The sequence below is a fragment of the Castor canadensis genome, chromosome 7 (genome assembly GCF_047511655.1).
Source record: "Castor canadensis chromosome 7, mCasCan1.hap1v2, whole genome shotgun sequence".
In the NCBI taxonomy this organism is placed as follows: Eukaryota; Metazoa; Chordata; class Mammalia; order Rodentia; family Castoridae; genus Castor; species Castor canadensis.
Window position 1 is genome coordinate 27,188,159 of NC_133392.1, and position 22,017 is coordinate 27,210,175.

A 22,017-nucleotide genomic window follows, 5' to 3' on the forward strand; every position below is an offset into this window, starting at 1 on the left:
TGCCCACACAGCCAGTCTTGGTACCACAACAGTTTGATACAGGTGGCCACCACTCCAGAAAATGCTCTCAGTCCTAACTCACCCACCTCTGTCTTTACCCCACACACACCCCCATGCATCTCATACACATACACACAGCACAGACCTGAGGAATAGGAATGAGTGGCTTTAATCAATCTGTAATGAAATGAGCCTCTTCAGAGTTCTGAAAATCACTAGAAGGATAGAAGGAGGGGTGGGTGGCACTTAAACTCAGCTTCCCCTGACTAGACAAAAGAGGAGTAGTCACAGTATCAAAAGTGGTTCATGAACCCACCAGAGTAGCCTGTCCCAGCCAGGAAGCGGGCCAGGTCTCCAGGTCTCCAGGTCCCACAGCACAGTGTATGTGACACCATGCGCAGTCCCATCCAAACCGGCCTTTTTTTCCCTCCCTGTCCTGTAGGTGAGGCAGGTCCCTGAGCACATACAGCCCAGCGCTTGCCCAAGCTGAGCCAGACACCTAAAGAGGGACAGACCTCAGGGACACTCCTCTGGCTCAACCCCAGGAGCTCCCACCCACCATGTCCTCCAGGCTGCACCCAAGGAAGGCAAAGGCGGTCACTGGCCGGCAAAGTGGCTCCTGCCTGCAGCTGGGGCAGTGACCTCAGTGGAGTGGCCTTGCCACACCTTTCACACGGTCTTAATGTCTGGGGTATGGGCCTGCGCTAGGTTCTGGCGCTGGGCCTTGATCGTGTGCAGGCGTCTCCCGTGCAGTGTGAACTGGGACCAGGTGAAGAGCTGCAGCAGTGCGCAGGTGATAGGCACCAGCACCAGCAGGTAGAAGCAGCCCTGGCGGAGTGTCGGGGCCTGTGCCGGGGCCGGAGCCGGCGGCTCTGGCCAGGGCTGGATACTTCCCATAGGGGTCATTGGGGGCTGCTGGAAAATGTCATGACCTAGGACAGGAGAACACAGAAAGAATGGGTCAGCCCAGTTTCCCCTACAAAGCCCATGGGGAGACATCTCAAATGCTACCACACGTTTTTGTTTTGTTTTTTAGTTTTAAAAACAAAACAAACATAGGGTCTCACTATGTTGGCTAGCCTCAGTCTGGCAATCCTGCCTCATTCTTCTGAATAGCTGGAATTACAGGCAACTACATCTCTTAATGCCTGCCCCAAACCTACTCCTCCATTCTTCCCATCCCATGAATGGCACCACCATCCACCCAAAAGACCAAAACCTCCAAGTTTGCCCAAGTTCTTTGGTTAACTTCTCTCCCAACACTCAATCCTTTGTCTCCCCTCAACTACCACCATCCCGGACCAGGCCTCCATGGCTTCTGCCACAATCTCCCAATTAGCTCCTGTTTGCCTCCCAACACCCGTGATCTGATCTGTCCTCCAAAGGGCAGCCAGAACAAACTTTTCAAAACATCAGTCAAACCAAGTCACTTTCCTGCTCAAACGTTCCCATAGCTTCCCTGTGCTGTGAAAATAAAATCCAGACCCTGCCCCAATCTACAAAGCCCTTTTCACCTGGGGCTTTGGCACTTGCTGTCCCCCCTGCCTGCAATTTGCTGACATCTTTTCCAGTCCAAACACTTGCTGTTCAGTCCTCACCCAGGAAGTCACCTTGGAGAGGCCTTCCCCAACTGCTCTAAGTGGCTTCCCAGTGACACTGTCTTACATCTGTTTTATCACGGCACTCACCCTACCTGATACTTTCTTGTTTTTGTTGCTGATTGCTAACCCTGCCCCTCCCCCTGACTAAACTCTGCAACTGCAAAGACCTCATCTGTCTTATTCATTGTTACCACCCAGTGCTTGGAGCAGAGCCCACAGACAGGTCTGTACACTGATTTGATGATTGAATGAATGAACTAATGAACACATAGAGGAATCTGAGACCCATCCCTTTAGCCCTGTGGGGTTAGGCTGACGAGGGGTGAGCCCAGGCCCAGTCAGAAACTATTCTCTCTCCCTCTAGATCCTGAGCCAAGCTTGTCAGCTGGTGTGGCAGGTAAGCTGTGCATCCAGAGCCTCACCTGTATAGAAGCAGAGCAGCCAGGTGCCCAGCAGTGGGGCAAAGGTTTGGCCTGGTTTGGTCACCAAAGCAACCATGCCAAAGAGAAGCGCCGAGGCTGCCTGTTTGCGATGGTTCAGCACCAGGTCTTCATCCACTAGGTCAGTGACCACTAGGGTCAGCAGCTTACAGGTGCCCTCAGTGAAGACACGGTTGCTGCCAGCAGGGAGAGTGACAGAGTGAAGGGGTAGAGACTAAAGCATGGCTCAAGCAGTAGAGCACCTGCCTAGCAAGTGCAAGGCCCTGAGTTGAAACCCTAGTACCACAAAAAAAAAAAAGGAAGGGGGTGGAACAGAGGGGTGGGGGCAAGGGTGGGCAGGGGCATACCTGGCAATGAAGAAGCACAGGAGGCCAGGGTGGTCTGGGCCAGCCAACAGCATGAGCAGGCTAAGGCCCAGCTTGAGCAGGAAGAGCCCCTGCACCACAGCATAGACACCCCATCGTCGGCACAGGGGCAAGAAGTAAAGGTTGTTGAGATGGGGAGCGACATAGGAGATGCCTAGGAGGGAAAGAGGGCCCCGCCTTGTTGGAGGGTTTGCCACAGCCCCAACAGTGATCAATGACAGACATCACAACAATCAGAATCGCCAGAATCACAGTATACATTAATTGCACAATGACAATGTCCTGGGCTCTGTGCTAAGAGCTTCACACACTTTAATTTAACCTTTGCATGACCTTAAGGTGAGTAAATAGACCCTTGTTATTTGTGGGGATCAGTTCCAGGATTCTCCCACAGATCCTCAAATCTCTTATATAAAATGGCATAGTAGGGCTAGGGGTATGGCTCAAGTAGTAGAGCACCTGCCTAGCAAGTGCAAATCCCAGAACCCACAATGAAATGTGTTGAAAGCTTTTGAACAATATGGGATAGAAGGAAAAGGGTAAGGAAGGGTAATAGAGGGGGCTCAACTAATTAAAGTACAGTGTATTCACAAATAAAAAAACATGGCAAAACCTCTTTGAACAATGAACATACACTTAAACAAGGAAGGACAGGAATGTAAAGCAGGTCCTGTTAGGAGGAAGGCATGAGTAACGGGACAGTGAGTGGAGAGGGTAAAAGAGGGTAAATATGGTCAATGTACTTTATATGTATGTATGAAGATGGAACGTTAAAACCTGAAGGCGATGGAGAACGATGAGAATGAACCTGAATGCAAAGGTACATTGTAAACTTATATGGAAATGTCACAATGAAACCCTGTCCACAACTATTATATGCTAATAAAAATGTTTAAAAAAATAACCAGTAACAAAAAAGTCATAGTATTTTCATATAACCTATGCACATCCTCCCATATACTTAAAATCATCTCTTTATTATTTATAATACCTAATACCATGTAATAAACAGTTGTTATATCATATTGTTTATGGGACAATGACAAAAAAAAAAGACTGTACATGTTCAGTGCAGACACAGGATTTTTTCCTAATGTTTTCAATGGTTGAATCCATGGAGGTGGAACTTTCAGATATGGAGGTCCAATTGTACTTTTATTTATCCTTATTCTACAAATAAGAAAGGGAGCCTCCAAAAGATGAAATAACATACCCATAGCCATCCAGCCAATGAATGAGCAGTCAAGACACACCTAGGTCTGTTAGACTGTGGTGCTTGCTGCTAGTCAGTCATTGCATCTCCTTGCCTCTGGGTGGTACCATCACCAAGAGGACCAACCTGAGGGAAACCCTGCCCACTCCCCCCAAACTCCACCTCAGGGAAGGAGCTGGGGCTTGAGGTGCAACCAGCTTTCAGATTAATCCCTGCCCTCTGCCACCTGGGCCCTCTACTGAGGTAACTATGCCTGCAACTGGGCCAGGAGTTCTGGGCACAGCCTCTGACCCACTCACCCAACAGGAAGGAGCCGGTGGAGAGGGAGATCTGGTCCAACAACAGATGCTCCAGAAAGAGGGGAAAGAAGTTGCTGTTGAAGTGGCAGTGAAACACCTGCAAGCCAACAGGACAGTGAGGAGGGGCCTGGAACAGGGCACCAAGACAACAGGGGAGCACACAGCCCCTGGTCCTCAGAGCAAGAGCAAGTGCTTTGTCCCCACACCCCTAAACATGGAACAAACCTAAATCCACATTCCTACTGTTTTTCTAATTTTGCTAAAAGTTTAGAAGCCATAGTAAAATAATATTTAGAGTAACTTTCTTCTTTTTAATTGAAAATACCTCAGTAAAACAAGTTTCATGACATAAAAATAATTGTTTTTCTTTCTTTTTTTAGTGGTACTGGGATTTGAATTCATGGCCTTGCACTTGCTAGGTAGCCACACCCCAGTCCTTTTGGCTTTAGTTATTTTTCAGATAGGGTCTTGAGTTTTTGCCCAGGGCTAGTCTTGAACCACAGTCCTTCTACCTACACCTCCTGTGCAGTTGGGATGACAGATGTGTGCCATAATGCCTGGAAAAATACTTTATTTCTAAATTTGGCAAGCCTATATACTACATGTGTTTCAGTGTAGCACTTAGGTATTTTATTTTCAGTACTGGGGTTTGAACTCAGGGCCTACACTTTGAGCCACTCCACCAGCCCTTTATTGTGATGGGTTTTTTCAAGATAGGGTCTCATGAACTATTTGCCTAAGTTGGCTTCAAACTGTGATCCTCCTGATCTCTGCCTCCTGAGTAGCCAGGATTACAGGCATGAGCCACTGGCACCCAGCTGCACTTGGGTATTTTAAAAAAGATTTTCACATAGTTCCCATAGGGGCATCTCTCTTTCACTCCTCACAGGTGAGGACAGGACTGCCCAGAAGAGCTGAGACCTGCCTAAGAGAGGGACCAAGGAGTTCAGAAGGTCCAAGAACATAGGTCTCATAACTTCCCAAGTTTGGTTTCTGTCATCAGTCACCCAGAAGGCCTCCTGAGTTCCCAGCTCTTCAGGCATCAGACCCCATGAGTGAAGCATAGCCCAGCCATGGGGAGAGGGGACTGCTCCCCATACCTGCACCAGGTCCATACCCACGAACCACAGGAAGTTTTGGTGGCGTGCCAGCTGCCGGAGGTACTGACCCAAGGTGATGTTGCCTGTTTCCTCACTGCCCACTAACAGCTCCTCTCCACACAGGCTGCAGGACAGAAGGGAGTTGAGGACTTCCAGGGATGGGTCAGAGTCAGCCCCCACCCCAGGACAGCCACCCATGGGCCAGGAGACCCAGTATTGCAATTAGACTCAGATCCTGGAGAGCCAAGGTTGGCCACTCACCCACCATCCATGGCCAGGGATGAGCACCCTGGGTCCCTTCTGGCAGCCTCAACCCGCTGCCTCAGCAGTTGCGTGGCCCCCAGAAAGCCCAGCCCAGAGCCGGCAGCCAGCACTACACAGAAGGCACGGAAGGAGGAGAAATCTTCCTTGTTCCAAAAGGCATAGGAGGCAAAGACAGAGAGGGAGCCAGCCGCACTAAAGAGGGAGCAGTAGAAGTTGAGGTGAGTGCGATCATGGGCTGAGAGGGCCAGGTCAGCCAGCAAGGCATGATGGTGTAGGTCCACAAGTGTCAGGAAGCCATCATAGAGGCACAGGCACAGCAAGAACTGCAGGCCAGCTGGGGCCCAGGGCACCCAGAATGCCAGGAACGACAGTGCCAGCAATGGCCCATGCCAGCCCAGTGCCCGTACCCGTGCCAGCACCACGGCCCTTGAGGAGAGCCCAGCACCCGACCTGCCAGGGAAAGGAGGCAGTTGTAAAGTGTTGTTTGGCAGGCCCTGATTCCCCTGCCCAGGTGCCAGAAGAGGAATGGGGGCCAAAGAGTAGGCTTCACACCAGGATATACTGCAAGTCCCCAGTCCAGAGCCACTGCGGGAAGCTCAGCTCACCAGTGGGTGCACTGTCCCCTTGGCCCCCAGCTCCTGTCACCACTTCTCAGGGTTGGGAGCAGTAATGGGTCCTGAGGAGCCAGACAAGCCAAGCAGGGGTCAATCTCTTCCTTGGTGAGCAAGGCCATGACTGCCCAAGGCTAATTCTTCAACTAGGGCAGAGCCTGCTCCAGCCCTCCAGAAGGGAGTGGGTCCATACTCAACACCTCAACTGGCCTCCCTCTTTTTCCCCACCCAAAACAGGGGCAGTGGTCCTCTAGTTCTGGGGAGCAGAGGGGTGGGACTGGAGCAGTTATGAGCTGTCCCCAAGATACAAACCGGGGCTGGGAGCTGAGGAACTGGCGGTCACTGAGCCAGCCGAAGAGGGGGTCATTGAGGCTGTTCCAGAGGAGAAACACCGTCTGCAGGCAAAGGGAGATGGGCAGATGGGCTGCAGGCAGTCTCATCAGGGCCTCCCCCACCCAGCTGGCACACCATCCCAAGATGTTCCTGCTTCCCTGCCTATAAACCTTTGTTCATGTCAGTGCCTCTGTGAGAGCACTCTCCTGGCCACTGTAGCCAACAAACTCTGGCTACCCATAGCAACTGGGAAGTAAATCCAGTTAGCATAGTACAAGTGACTGTAGTACATTAAATGTGACCATATAGTACAGTGAACATGTAAGACAGGGGCCAGGAGGAGAAGTCAAGGCCTCTACCAGCTTCTCTGTCTGAGTCTCAGTCTCTGTATTACCCCACAACCCTAACTGTGCAGGACCCAGCACCTGCCATCTGCCTGGAAGTCTGTGCATCCTGTCTCTGCCAGGGCTGCTACCCACCACTGGCCCTACCTCTCCAACCCAGAAGGCTGTTTTGTTGATCTTGTACACTGAGACAAAAGTGTCCACATAGTAGAGCAGGAATACGTTGTGCAGGATGGAGGTGAAGAGGGCCAGGGAGCCATAGACCACAGCTGTGGGCAGGCCCAACAGCCAAACCTGGGGCCAGGCCAACCTCATGGTTGCCAGCCCCAGCCTCAGCCCCAGGAGCACTGAGGAGAGCTAGTGGCCACAGGCAGTCTCGCCATTCTTGTCCCTGAGGAGGAAGACACAGAAGTTAACAGCAAGGATCAGAGCCAACCCGACTCCCTAACCCTAGTCCTCTGAGTCCTTTAAAAACTCATTTCTAAGCAGGGAGTATGGTTCGGTGGTAGAGCACTTGCTTAGGCTCTGGCTTCAATCCCCAGCACTGAAGGAAAAAAAAAAAACCTCATTTCCATTGGGAGAGATTGCATGTAAAACAAAACAAAGCTGAGCAATTGCCAATGCAGGACAGCGGAAACAGTGCCAATGCCAAGGTAGATACCACCATTCTTGGAGTTACTAGAGGAAACTGGTAAGGCCCATGGAAGGAGAGGGCAGGTGTCCAACAAGGACTGGGCCAGGTCATGTGCTGGGGCACACAATGTACCTGCAGTGTAACCTTAGGGAAGTTAGTCCAAGTCTTAGCTTCCTTTTCTGTAAAAGTTAAAGGAGATGATTATGCTGACTCTGTAAAAGAAGGTAAAGACTAAATGAGGTAGCTCACAAGAAGTGCTCAATAAATGGACATTGGTGGTGTCATTATCTTTGCCAAATCCCTACAAAGTTTATAGTTTTATTGTGATTTTTTTTTTTCTGGCAGTATTGGGGTTTGAAGTCAGGACCTCATGCGTGCTAGGCAAGTGCACTACCACTTCAGTCACTCCACCAGCTCTATTTTATGTATTTTCAAGATAGAGTCTCAGGAACTGTCTGCATGGACTCGCTTTGAATCACAAGCCTCCTGATCTCTGCCTCCCTCATAGCTAGGAATACAGGCGTGAGCCACCATGACTTTTATAGAAGAGCAACTCCAAGTAGCTGACACCTGTAATCCTAGCTACTCAGGCAGCAGAGATCAGATAGATTGAAGCCAACCCAGACAAATAGTTCAGTTGAGACCTTATTATAAAAAAAGGGTTGGTGGGGTGGCTCAAAGTATAGGCCCTGAGTTCAAACCCCAATACCACAAAAAAAAAAAAAAAAAACCCTGAAGTCCCTAACTCTTGAGTCTATGAATATGACCACATTTAGAAATAGGATCTGTGCAGTCATAACAAAACTAAAATGAAGTTATACTGAATTAGGGTAGGCCTAAAGACTGGTACCCTGATAAGGAGAGGGAAATTTGGATACAGAAGACAGTCTTGTGAGGATGAAGCTGCCTTCATCTTCCTGCAGTTGGAGTGATGCAGCTACAAGCCAAAGAATGCCAGCAGCCACCAGAAGCTAGAAGAGGGAAGGGCAGATTCTTCCCTAGACCCTCGAGAGAAAACATGGCCCTGCCAAGGCCTTGATTTCAAACTTGTGCCCTCCAGAACCAAAATGCAGAGTTGCTTTAAGCCATCCAGTTTTTATCATTTATGGTGAGGAAACTGAAGAGCTGATCCTCACAGAGCCCTTGGCCCTCACCCCAATCCTGCCCATGGTTTTAGATGTGGTGCACACATTCCCACACAGGGCCAAATCCTATTTCCCCTCCGCCCACCCCAGTCCAACAGAAGCAGTAGTACCTGTCATTGCCCCATGAGCCCGCATGGCTCTGGCTGCCTGGCATATGGTGCCTCTCCCCACCCTGCCTACAAAGACTCTGCAATCTGCCTTCTCCCCACCCAGACTCCCTCTCCTTTGTTCTTGCTCAATCCTCCCATGGGAAACACCACCTCACTAGCATTCCCCATCCTTCAGGAACCAGCACCCAGTCCAAAATTTCTCCTATACCTAGGGCCTGCCCTTCTGAGCCTTGGGTTCCTAATCTGCAAAACAGGGCAATAAATTTATCTGGATAGGAATACAGAGAGGATTAAACTGATGTCTGGGAACCCCAGAGCACCATGCCCTCACATGGAAGGTACTCACAAAGTAGCCCTTTAAAACAAAGCAGAGCATGAGCAAGCCCCTTCCCCACGTAAGGAAAAAAGAGAGGACAGGAGGGAGTCAGATGAGAGTGTGAAAGGAGACAGAACTCAGGCAATGCCAGAGACAAACCCCCACCACAGACCTCAGTTGGAGGTAAAGCTACCTGTCCAGGTGAAGAAGCTCTGGAAAGGAGGACACAGGGATGGTTTTCAGCATTTCTCCTCCAGATCCCACTCCTCCATCAACAAACAGCCTTCCCCCATTTGCTTCCTCACCCTTAATCACCCCAGTAGAGAACAGTGACTGCTTCTCTCAAGAAAGAACAGCTCAGGGCCCACACTGCCCAGTTGCATAAGCTGCATATTCTATAACCTGTAACCTGCAACCCTCCTTACTGCCCCATAGGCATGTGCACAAGAGTCTGAAGGAGGCCCCCTAGTCTATCCCTGCTTGAAATTGTCCCAATTGGTGGCCTTGGGCCAACCACTCCCTCTCCCTGGGCCAATGGGGATGTTAATGCCAACTTCTTAGCTAGCAGTGGGGCTGCAATACAAAAGGAACATGAAGCACCAAGAATAGTGCCTGGCACACAGAAGACTCAGTAAACAGTAGCTATTATTTGGTTTCATATCTCTGAAGTTTGGTTTCATGACTTTATTTGCTTGAGGCAGGGTCTCAATGTTCAGTCCAGGCTAGCATGGAACTCAATGTAGCCCAGGCTGGCCTCAAACTCTCAATCCTCCTGCCTCAGCCTCCTGAGTGCTGGGATCACAGGCATACACCATTACTGGTATACTGGTTTCGTGCCCAGCTACTGGTTTCATGACCTTTCAAGACCAGTCAGGGACCCCTCTGAGATATACATGATAGCACCCAATGCGGATGCCTCTCGCTGGCTGCAACAGCCCAGCCCTTCTTGTCTGCCATCCCCCAAATTCTTTTTTAAATGCCACCTCCACACTTTGATTCATACAGTGCTTTCCATCCTTGATACCCTAGATGTGACTATAGGCTTTTTCTCAAGTATTTAAGGCATGCCTGGCTTTCACACTCATCATCACAAATCCCCACAACTCAGTTACTACTCCATCCACACTTTACAGAAGAAACCAATGCTCTGAAGACTAATTGGCCTAGGATCACCCAGGGTCAGAGATATTAGGTACTAGAGTCAAAATCGGTTTTGACAAAAAATCTCAGCATTTCTCACTTCACCATGTGCCCCTCTTCCACAATCTTACCAAATCCTACTCATCAAAGGCCCAGGCAAATGTCACAAGCCTTGAAATTCACCTAATGATGTATTCTCTTCCTTTTGGGAATCCCTTGGCCCCAGTATCCAGCATTCAAATGCCTTCCTTACCCTCCTCCAGCCCACAAGCTTCCTCAAGGGCAGAGCTAGGTCAGTCTCACCCCTGATTTCTATCCCTGCCTCCACACAGCAAGCACTCAATTAATACTGCTAGGTGGATTTGCCCCTGAAAAGCCAATATGGGTGTCTGAAACCCTAGGAACAGCTGCCATAGGAAAATCCCCCCCGTTCTCCCAACCTTGACTGTGGGAGTCCAAGAAAGAGGCCACCAGGGAAGCAGAAAGTGTTCCTCTGAGTAACATCTGTAAAGCCAGGCAACAATGTACAGAGAGGAATATTGATAACAGCAAAGAATAACATTTATTAAACTTTCATGAGTGTACAGCACCTGCTAAGAAAAACAAAAACAAAATATAGAAACAAGCAGGAGCAGTGGCTCATACCTGTAATCCTAGCTACTCTGGAGGTGGAGATCAGCACAAAAAGTTCATGTGACTCCATCTTGACCAATAAAAGCTAGGTGTGGTGGCTTGAGCCTGTCATTCCAGATATGTGGAAAGGAAGATACTGATGCAAGTCAGCCAGGGCATCAAAGCAAGATCCTATCAGGATTGCTCACGCCTGCAATCCTAGCTACTCAGGTGGCAGAGATCAGGAGGATCGAAGTTCGAAGCCATCCTGGGCAAATAGTTTGTGAGACCCTATCTCAAAAATAAAGGGCTGGCGGAGTGGCTCAAGGTGAGGGCCCTGAGTTCAAGCCCCAGTACCACAAAAAAAAAAAAGAAAGAAAGAAAAAAGGGCTAAAAGCAAAAAAACAAACAAACAAACAAAAAAAAAAACACCAAGGGCTAGAAGCATGGCTCAAGTGGTAAAACACCTGCCTTCTAAGTATGAGGCCCTGAGTTCAAACCCCAGTACCACAAAAAAAAAAAAAAAAAAAACAGCCAGGCACCGGTAGCTCATGCCTATAATCCTAGCTACTCAGGAGGCAGAGATCAGGAGGATCAAAGTTTGAAGCAAGCCCACCCAGGCAAACAGTTCTCAAGACTCTATCTCAAAAATACCCAACACGAAAAAGGGCTAGCACAGTGGTAGAGTACCTGCCTAGCAAGCAAGAGGCCCTGAGTCCAAAGCCCATACCATAAGGAAAAAAGAAAAACAGAAAGAGTTGGAAGACGGAGGTGAAAACGGGCCAGACTAGGAGACGTTTTGTAAGTCTCACCCAAGAGCCTAACCTGAGGACAACAGGATAGGGACATTAGGAGAGTGAGAAGTGACAGAATCAGATCTGTCTGGAAGGAGCCCTCTGGCATCTTACAAAAACTCTCTCTCCTCTTCACCCCACCAGGTTTCTGGGAGATACAGAACTAGAAAGAAATGCAAACAGAAGAATCTTCCTGATTTGTTATTGTTGCTGTACTGGGGGTTTTGAACTCAGGCCCTTGCAGTCTACCACTTGAAACATGCCTCTGGCCCTAGCATCTTCCCAATTTCTGAACCAACCTATGCCAAGTGGGGGTGTGGAGGAGTGCTGATGGAATTGGGAGAGGAAACCAAGAATGCCAAACTGTAATGAGGGGCATCAGGAGGGTGAGTGTTTCCTATTCCCTTCAGAGCTTAAGACTGTAGAAGTAGTTATTGCCCAGGGGAAAAGCTACTAATAAGCATAATTTGGCATTGGAAAGCCCTGGGTCAAGTCTGAACTTCAGCTAACTAGCTGCGTTTATTCCCGCATCTGTGAAGTGGAAAAAAAAATTTTCACTTCCTGCCTGTCCTTAGGGATAGCAAATGAATAGATGAAAGTGTAAGTCGTATTGTGAAACAAATATTAGGCATGTTATTTTCTCAGCAAGCAGCTGACCTCTCAATTGTTTCTGTTTTACACTCCGGAATCTTGTCTTGTCTCCTTGATCAGTCTCCCCACAGTAGGGTCCAGCCCAAGTGGGCATGTTGGGGTGGGGAGCCTTACTTTCTATCCCAAATACTAATGATCCCATCCTCCTCCTCAGGCTGGAAATGAGCTTTCACCTTATCGGGGAGGGACCTTCTCCCTCCCCAACAGGTCATTAGGGTAGTAGAGGAGGGTTAGCAGCTTCTCTCCACCAGGATCTGGGGCCCTGTCCAAGCCACAGAGGAACTGGGAATCAACCCAGGAGATATTTATTCAAGAGCTGCTCTGAAACACCTGTAGTGTTTCTCCAGCCCATCTCCACTTTAAAATTACCTGAGGAGCTGTTCACGAATACCGAAGCTCAGGCCTCACCCCAGACCACTAAAATCGAAATCTGCAGGTGAGTCCCAGCAACATTTTTTTTTTTTAAAGCTTCCTAAGTGGTTCTACTGCGCCACCCGGGGTTAAGGGCCATTATGTCAATGAATGGAGCCCGGCCTGGTTCATTGCATCCTGGGACCCCAGATCCCCAGGCAGCTGTCTGGCCCATGACATCCCCTTTTCTTTACCCCCACAGAGCCGTTCGGCAAGGATTACACCTTTGCCCCTTGAACCCAACTCCTCCTGACCCCAGAACATTACAATTCACAACCTGATCACCTAAGGACTCCCGTAGAACAGTCCAATTCCCATGATTCCAAGAGAGGAAAGCATTCCCGTCCCCCTTGGGTTTGTCCTTGTGTCAGCTTGACACTCCCACTCCGGCCCGCTCCTGCCCCAGTGCCCCAGTCGCGGACCAGCCTCTCACCGAAATCCTGGCAGGCGAAGTCTGAGTCCGCTGCCGCCGGGAGCCAGGTGCGAGACAGTGCGCCTGCGCACATGCCGCCGGGGCTTCCCAGGTCTGTCCCTCCGCCCTCGCCTGGCGATTGGCTCCATGCGGCTCCGGGTCCGCAGCTCTGGCAGGTGACGGCTCCTGAGGCTGCCGCCGCCATGTTAGTCATGGGCGTTTGCCCTTAGGGACCAAAAGGAAAGTGGACACCAGCAAATAGAGAGGCAGGATGCCTGGATTCCTGACCCGCTCATCCCTTCTCTTTCACCTCCACCAAGGGTTAATGTCATTCAGCTCAAATCAAATTTCTTTTTGGGAAGCTCCCCTCCCTCCTCCCTGGTCCTTTTCTGTTTAATTCCGAGGACGAGAACACTTCAGCATCATCCCTCAAGCCGTGTGGTCGCCCTGGATGCACAGCTGGGCAGATGTGCAGGTGTCAGTGGCACAACGTGGGAATCCCGGATGCTGGATTGTAAACTCGCCACGGAGCGGACTTGAGGGTGTCAGACCTCAAGAGCCAGAACAGGGGAGTGGGGACGCAGGCACAGGACCTTAACTGGCAACTGTACAGTTCAACAAGCTCATACTACGCATCCTGCACTGCGTTAAGAATTCCACTGCAAGCCTGTCGCTGGTGGCTCACGCCTGTAATCCTAGCTATTCAGGAGGCAGAAATCAGGAGGACCATGGTTCGAATCCAGCCCCGGCAAATAGTTCGTGAGACTCTATCTTGAAAAACCCTTCACAAAAATAGCGCTGGTGGAGTGCATTTTCTTGTTGAGTCCTCATAGTATACCTAGGAGATAGATCCTATTACTCCCATTTGCAGATGAGAAAACTGAGATTCTGAGAAATGTAGTGACTTTCACATCACAAGCAGGACGCCCAAGCAAGTTGGCCCTCCTAAGTCCCAGAACTGGAGTTTTTCCTCTTCCATTCTTTCCCAGGCCCTCATAATAAATCTGTATGGCTCAGTCTAGTCTGTGGAGAATGTTCCAGGTCTTTCCCCAACTAGTCTGCAAACCTGGGTAGGTTTCTAAGCAATCAAACAGCACATACTCTAGATCTGTACAGTTTCCCTGCCCTAGAATATAGAGCAAGGAACACAGATTTTGGCCTCTGAGAAAACTGGAACTTGGTCTCCTGCTCCACCACTTCTTTGCTAAGGGCCCTTCCTTTTGTTAACTTCTGTTTCATGCCTTACAGGGATTTTCTGGGTGTTAAATTAAAAATGAGTGTAAAAGTTTTGTAAACTGTTGACCTGTTGTCAACAATCTTCCTACAACAGGAATATTGTACCCTTCCTCTTTCCAGAAAAAGTAGCAAAGAGTTCACTTTCAGCAAATGGTCCAGTACAGGAGCCTTGTGTCTACCACTTCCTGGAAAGGCCCAAGCAGCCCCTGAGCCTTATCCCAGCACCATGATCTACCTGCCTGTCTCATTTCCCTCCTTCTCCACTCCCTCCCCTCAGACACTTGTAAGAAGCACTCAAACTGCTTTTCCTGAAAAGGACTGGCTCCCTCTTGGACCCACAAATTAACTAATAGCAAGAGAAAAGCATGGCCTCTGTCCTCTATTTTTGTATCTGTCTTTGCTCTAAGCCATTTTCTTCACATTCACCTTGAATTACAGGAAAGATAGAAGATAATATCTTCATGACAAGGGACAGAAACTATCCTCAACAGTAGACCTTCCTCAGTGTTGAGTCTGGAGACCTAAGGCAGATGAGTGAGTATCCCATTCTCCATGGAGAGCACTATGATTCCTGCATCCCAAGAAGGAGTTATTAACCTGCATTCCTGCATCCTGAAGAGGAGATACAGGGTCTGATAGATCTGCCACAGGGCTGATGAGCAAAATGCTCTTAAGATTGTCTCCCCTCCCCCAATAGGGGGCAAACAGACTAGTTCATCTAAGAAAGCCCACGAATCCATGGCCAATGAAAAGAACCCACCTAACCAGAGTTAAAATGTCCACAAAAACTCCAGCCTTTACCTGAGCAGGGAGCTACCAGTTTCCGGGCTCTGCTGCACTGCTCTAGCTGTAGCCTTTCCTTTCTCTCTAATAAATCCTACTTCATATACCCACTTTGGCTCACAAGTCAATCAGCTGCCTCACAAGCCAGTTCTCTGGCCTGTGAAGGCAAGGACCCTCGACACTGGCCCACAACACGTCAAATTGGCATGAAACATTTTGGTGACCATGAAGGGACATCTCTCCTGTACCAAGGTCAGTATGACTTGAGCACCAAACCTTCAAGGGGCATGCCTAAGGTACAACTTTGAGTCTCCAGCACCCTGCTGGATGCTCCTGCTGGGGGAAACCCCCTGCTGAGGACTAGCCAAAAACAGACTTCCTTGCACTGCTCACTCTGTTTGTCTCTGTTCCTATCTTCCTGAGGGACTTTCCTATCATGGTATCAAACCAACAGCTCCCAGCCAACTTTGGCTTCATGGTGATTCCAGCTCTGGGGATGCTTTTGCTCCCTTCTGTTAGGAAAAATGCCGCTCACAAAGAAAGCTCAGGAGAAAAGTCTCACATCCAAGAGCAAAGTTTAATGGCAGGCTTGAACCGCCAGGCTGGCCGGGGAATGATGGCACAGCACAGACTCTGGGGCAGGCGTGGCTTTTATAGAAGGGGGAGGTTAAAGAAGTTAGCGCATGCACGGTAGTTTCTGGTAGGGGTGGGGCTGTCTTAGAGCATGGGAATTTCTGTTAAGGGGTGGGGCTGCCATTTTGGCCAATTCACAAAATGGTGACATTATTACTCTATCATTCCCCCATTTTTTCTTTAATAATGATGGGGGTAGGGACTGAGGATCGGGAATTGGGATGAAGCATTGGCCTCTTAGCTGCTTCCTGCTGGCAGGGGATGTTATATGGGACAAGATCCTCAGACTCCCGCATCCTGGTGGGGGCCCTCATAGCAGTCCTCTGGACGGTTTTGGAGAAGTTGATATCCCTAGAGGTACAACTGGTTATGATACTAGGGAGAAAGCTTAAGAATAGGAGAGAAAGAAACATAGGCATTACGATGGGCATTAGCCAGGAGAACCACTGTGAAATGTTGTTCCCTAGAGGATTCCAAGAGTCCTCCACCTCCCTTTTCCATTTTTCTAATGGATCCTTGAGAGGTGCCACCACTGGGGGATCCCATTGAGCTTGACAGCAGTGGGTGTTGTGAGAATGACCAGATGAGAGCTGGTCCACCAAAGTCCCAATGGAGAGGGTAGAAGATCCTTTAGGAGAAAAAGATCCCCTGGTTTAACAGAAATTGTTATAGGGTGGGGCAGGATCTGGTCTGTATGCTCTCTGAGATGTTCCCTGAGAAGGTTAAGATAAGGTAGATAGTCAGCCAGAGGAGCAGGGTCTGTTGAAGGCAAGCTTATTAGAAGGAGCATATGAGGTGTCTGCTAACGGACTGCATATCTAGGGATACAGATTCTGCAAAATCCTGTAACTCCCAAGAAAGCTCTAAGCTGCCTTATGGTATGGGGGAGAGGGAAACTCAGGGAGTGAGTCTGTCCGTTTAAGGCCTCCTGTCCACCATGGTAGCAAGTTCAGGATACAGGCCTGCATCGGGTGGGGGCAGCAATGAGGTCATGATGTTTCTTATCTTTCTCTCTGTTAGTAATGTCCTGGTTGTAGTGTACAGACATGGCTAGTTGTATTAGTTGATCCAATGACTTTTCTCCTTCAGCCACAGACTTTGAGGTTTTTTTGTTGTTGTTTTTGTTTTTAATGAATATCTATGGCTGACTGTGTTAGAAATTTATCTTTGAGGAGAATCTCTCCCACCTGTGACTCTGGGTCCCCTGTGGTATGCTTTCTGATAGCATCCTTAAGATGCTGCAGAAAGGTAGGGGGGTTTTCTTCAGGGACTTGCTGTACTACAGTCACCTGAAAATAGTTTAGAGGTTTGACTTTGGTCTTTTTTAGCCCTTCTACTATGAGGTGGAGTAAGTGACATTGGCACCATTTATCCTCCTCACCACTTTTTTTTTTTATTTAACAATGCTGGGGAATTGAACCCAGGACCTTGCACATGCTGGGCAGACATTCTCCCACTGACCTACGTCCTTATCCCCAAATATTTTTTTCTCTTTCCTTTGGCTGTGCTGGGGCTTGAACCCAGGACTTTATGCCTGCAAAGCAGCACTTTACTGCTTGAGCCATATCACCAGCCCCTTTTTGTGTCAATCTGTCAAGGTGACTGCCTGTACCCCTGAAGGTAGGCACATTTATTCCCTCATTTCCAGGTGCCACTAGTATTGGGGCTTATTGTAACTGGTAATCATTTCCAACCTGAGTGGCCTGGGCCTGAACCCATTGCTTTTCTAATGAGAAAAGAGTCTATATATTTTCTAGTAGAAGCATAATATCCTTTCATGTCAATTGAGAGGTTTGGATCACAGAGATAAAGGCTTGAATGTATTTGTCTGGGCATCAGTATAGCTGTCCAGATGTTTTTTAATTTCCCTTAGATCTGATAGCCGGAAGGGGACATAGACTTGCCCTCTTCCTACCATTACCTATTGAAGCAGGAAGCACCCATTAGGAGGCTCTGAATATTGGGGTGGCTTAGAAGGTAGGGCAGAGGGTGGAGCAGTAGGGTGGGCCTTGTCATTGATAAGGGGCTTTTCTGGTCCTCCTTTCCATGTTTATCCTGTGGCTTACAAAGAATGGCCAGTGTTTGAGTATCTAAATAGCAATTGTGGAGCCAATCTGAGATGAAAGAAAATTTGTATAGGGGACCTCAGTTTACTTTTTTCCCTTTTATAGAAAAGGTCTAAGTTGGAGTATGGTATTATAATTTAAGGAACCCTGTGAAGGCCACTTCTCTTGGTCACCCAAGGCATACAAAGCTTCCAAACATCTACAAGCCAGAAGACTGGAATGTACAGGTCCCATCTAGAAAGAACAAAATGCTAGGATCCTGTCTTTTAGTTAACTGCAGCCTGCCTCTTTAGTAAAGGCTACTTTTTTAACAAAGGAATAAGTCGTCTGTAAAGTTAGAGAAGGGCATTCAGAGGGCATCCCGGGCCAATAACGGTACCATATGGGACAACTAGTGTTAATATTTGGAGGGAAAATTTGTGCTGAGGCCAAAAGAATAGAAAATTTTAAATGAGAAGTTTAGAGACCACAGAAGTGTCCAGTTTGCTATTTCTGGGATCTAACCCTGAGCTAACAATTGGCTTACAAGGGCTGGGTCAGGGCATGCGCAAGGCACCGTCCCCCTCCACACACACCCAGGACAAGCAAGCCTTACTCCCTAGGCCTGATCATGCGGCCTGTCACCTCTCCCCCATTCCTGTGTACTCTGCACGCATTTATTCTAGAGAAAGTGGAAGCAGGCTGCAGCCACCACCGTGTGCAGCTGGTGGCCTAGGATGTGTGTTTGGTTGGCCTATGCATTCTCTTAGCTATGGCAGGCATTCCCGCTGTGCACGAGCATGCCTATTTACTTTCCCTCCTCCCCTTGTGGGGGTGGAGTTAGCGCGTGAGTGTGGCAGCCACAGTTTTTTTTTTTTTAAGCGCTTTTGCCTTAAAAAGCAAACTAGTTGGCAAACTAGTTGGAATAATTTAAGTCATAAGGTACCATGTTACAAGTTTTTCATGGGAGGCAGGGTCCAAGTAAGCCCAGGGAAGGGAAGGCAGACAGAGACAAAGGACATGTGGTGAGACCATGGAGGAAGCAGAAAAGGTGTCCTGACATCTTAGGTGAGGGAGGGGAAGGCAGAGCCTGGAGGCATGACACACGCCTGAGGGATTAGCCATCACCTGTCCCTCTAGGTCGCTCCCATTGACTGGTACTGGAACACTTTCAGCAACAGGAAACCTCCACTCTCTGGTCGCTGTCTCAGGAAAAAGGGGCATTAGATAGAGGGGGGAAAGAGAAGCAGTCATCAGATGCCATAATCAAACAGGACTCCCCCAACGTAGCATGAGGCATACCCAAATAAACCCCAGGCTTGGTCTCAGCCCACAGGGAGGGAGCATGAGCTCCCCAGAGCTGGAATTGCCATGAGGCCAGGGTTGGCAAGGAGTGGCTGGTTTGACACCATGACGGGAAAGTCCCTCAGGAAGATAGGAAGAGACAAGCAGCATGAGCAGCGCAAGAAGTCTGCTTACATGGGGAAGGAGGAGGTTCAGGAGAGGATTTTGTTCATTTAGAAGCTGGTTTAGAGGCTAATGAAACCTGCACAGGGGAACAGGAATTACAGAGGGAGGGTTTGGTGTGGAGATAGGAAAAGGATTGGGCATAGGGTATTTCCTTCCGTTTACCAGCACACTCACAGAAATTGTATAAATCCCTTAAAATATTGGTATTGAAAGTGCCTTTAAGTGGCCATTTGGAGGCATTGTCTAATGGGTATTGGGGCCAGGCCTGATTACAGAGAAAAATGAGATTTTGGGGCTTAAGATCAGGCATGAGGCACAGGGGTCCAAGATTGGCCAGAAGATATCCCAATGAGGAGTCTGAAGGAATTTTGGATGGTCCATCTACCATGGTGAGGCCTGACCTGAGGAGAGATATGGTGGGCATCCCCAAAATATCAGGTCCTCAGGAGAGAGAGCAAGAGATGTAGAGTACCCAGAGGGAACATCTTCACCATGGGGGTCCACAGTCCTAGGGAACCTGGTTCCCAGGGACGGGAGTGAGTCAAGACCTAGCGCTAGGATTTCAAGGAAATGAGAGAGAGATTTTGGCTCTGCATGTGAGGAGGACTCACTGAGAGAGGACCTTGAGGGAAGATTGGCCATTGGTGTATGGCAATTGGAGGCACACTGGGGGAGAGGAAATTCCCTGTGAGCAAGTGAGGGAGTGGTGCTTTCTAGGATCGGGGGTTCCGGCAAAGCAGCTCAGATCCCAGAGGAAGAGAATGGGAGCTGAGTGAGAAAGAGAGAGTGGGATGGGGTGGAAGTAGCCGGAAGAGCAAGGTCAGTTCCAGGAGCGCACCCGATCCGAGTCACGGCACCAAATGTTAGGAAAAATGCTGCTCACAAAGAAAGCTCATGAGAAAAGTCTCATGTCCAAGAGCAAAGTTTAATGGCAGGCTCGAACTGCCAGGCTGGCCAGGGAAAGATGGTGCAGCACAGACTCTGGGGCAGGCATGGCTTTTATAGAAGGGGGGGGTTAAGGAAGTTAGCGCATGCACAGTAGTTTCTGGTAGGGGTGGGGCTGTCTTAGAGCATGGGAATTTCTGTTAAGAGGTGGGGCTGCCATTTTGGCCAATTCACAAAATGGTGACATTATTACTCTATCACCTCCCTGTGGGCTGAGACTGAGCCCAGGGTTTATTCAGGTACACCTTATGCTATGTTGAAGGAGACCTGATTGATTTTGGTACCTAATGATTTTTCGTCTTTTCCCACCTGTCAAATACCCCTTCTGGCAGAGGCAGTGACCCAAGAGTAAAGATTTCATGTGCCTGACACTGTTCCAGTATCACTTAGTGGGAATGACCTGGAAGCACACATCATCATTAATCCCTCAGGCGTGTGTCCTGCCTCCAGGCTCTGCCTTCCCCTCCCTTACCCAAAATGTCAGGACACCCCTTCTGTTCCCACTAGAAGCAGCAGACATACTTTTACTCACACACTCCCTCCCCAGTCCAGCCACCTTGTCCTTCATCTCTGTCTGCCTAACCCTTCCTGTGCTTACTGGGACCCTGGCCTCCCATGAAAAACTCGTACCATGGTACCTTATGACTTTCTTAACTTACTCCCACATCTAGTTTGTCATGCCCCTTGGTCCACAGCAACTTTAAATCAGCTGCTACGTACCTGCAGAAAACTGCGGCTGTGCCACACACACACCCTAACTCCACCCCCACAAGGAGAGGAGGGAAAACAAACAGGCACATGTGTGCACAGGGCTGCCAGCCCCTGGGCACAGCAGTAACGCCTCCCATAGCTAAGGCAATCCATAGAGAGGGCCAGGAATGCATCCAAAGCCACTGGCCATACACAGGAAGCAATTGTGGTCTGCCACCACTCCCCCACAAAAAAGGGATGAGGGGGCAGCAGTGCTTTGTGCAGGTGCTCCTCCCAGTCCCACCTCACACCTCAAGCCTGATCGACCCAGTCCTTGGAGCTAATTCTTATCTCAAGGTTATAGTCCCAAAAAGCACTAATGTAACCTCTGGGAACAGCAAAAATGGGCATTACTATGGTCTGTAAACTTCTGATTTAAAATTTCCTATACTTTTGGCCTCAGCATAAAAAAATTTTTCCTCCAAATATTAACACTAGTCATCCCTTGTGGCACTGTGATTGCCCCGGGATCCCCTCTGAGTGCCTATCTCTAACCTGACAGGCACCTCTGCAGATGATGCATCCCTTTGTTAAAGAAAGAGGCTGCCTGCTTTGGGCTAAAAGGCAGGATCCTGGAGTTTTTCTCTCACTGCATCAGTAAGGTGGCCTATTCTGACCAGTCATTTCCTTTTTCCTGGTCATGGATGGTGGAAGGAAGTCATGAGACGGATGCCTGCTCTCATTAGTTAGGTCTGATCCCCAGACAGGATGCCAACAAAAGGAGAGTCTGACAAGTTCTTGTAGCAGGGACCTGCCCGTTCTAGTCTTCCAGCCTCAGTATGCAAGTGGTCTCTGCTGGCCTGTCTACTGAAATGTTGGAAGGACCTTGAACCTATTAATCTCAAGAAAAAAAAAAAAAAAAAACCTCATCTTTCTTTGTACTGAGGCCTGACCTCAATATCCCTTGGGTGACCAAGAGAAGTGGCCTTCAGAGGGTTCCTTAAATTATAATACCATACTCCAATTAGACATTTCTGTAAGGGCTGGAGGAGTGGCTCAATGGTAGAGTGTCTGCCTAGTAAGTGTGAGGCTCTGAGTTCAAACCCCAGTACCACCAAGGAAAAAAAAAAAAAACCACTTGTAGACATTTCTGTAAATGGGAGGAAAAGTGGACTAAGGTCCCCTATATACAGCTTTTCTTTTATCTCTGAGACCACCCAGAATGGCTCCATAATTGCTATCTAGATACTCAAACACTGGCCATTCTTTTTAAGCTACAGAATAAATGTGGGGAAGGAGGACCAGAAAAGACTCTTACTGATGACAAGTCCCCTGTCCCTACTGCTCCACCTGCTCCCTACCTTCTAAGCCACCCCAATATTCATAACCTCCTAATAGATGTTTCCCCCTTCAACAGGCA

At 48.9% G+C, this 22,017-nt stretch overlaps 1 protein-coding gene across 5 annotated transcripts; it reads right to left on the minus strand.

Moving 5' to 3' along the window:
- Window positions 1-150: 150 nt before the first annotated feature.
- Mfsd13a (major facilitator superfamily domain containing 13A) lies at window positions 151-12,939 on the minus strand. Of its 5 annotated transcripts, none has more exons than XM_020171198.2 (9): window positions 12,817-12,939; window positions 6,718-6,961; window positions 6,206-6,288; window positions 5,280-5,732; window positions 5,019-5,142; window positions 3,919-4,015; window positions 2,389-2,560; window positions 2,024-2,217; window positions 151-932 (listed from the first exon to the last, which is right to left on the minus strand). In XM_020171198.2, exons 2-9 carry the CDS (start codon window positions 6,883-6,885, stop codon window positions 670-672), a joined length of 1,554 nt encoding a protein of 517 aa, XP_020026787.1. In that variant the 5' UTR covers window positions 6,886-6,961; window positions 12,817-12,939; the 3' UTR covers window positions 151-669. The 5 variants fall into 5 exon arrangements, with proteins under 5 accessions (XP_020026787.1, XP_073934524.1, XP_073934523.1 ...); XM_074078423.1 differs by lacking the exon at window positions 12,817-12,939 and adding an exon at window positions 9,081-9,505; XM_074078422.1 differs by lacking the exon at window positions 12,817-12,939 and adding an exon at window positions 8,948-9,505.
- Between the last annotated feature and the right edge of the window lie 9,078 nt (window positions 12,940-22,017).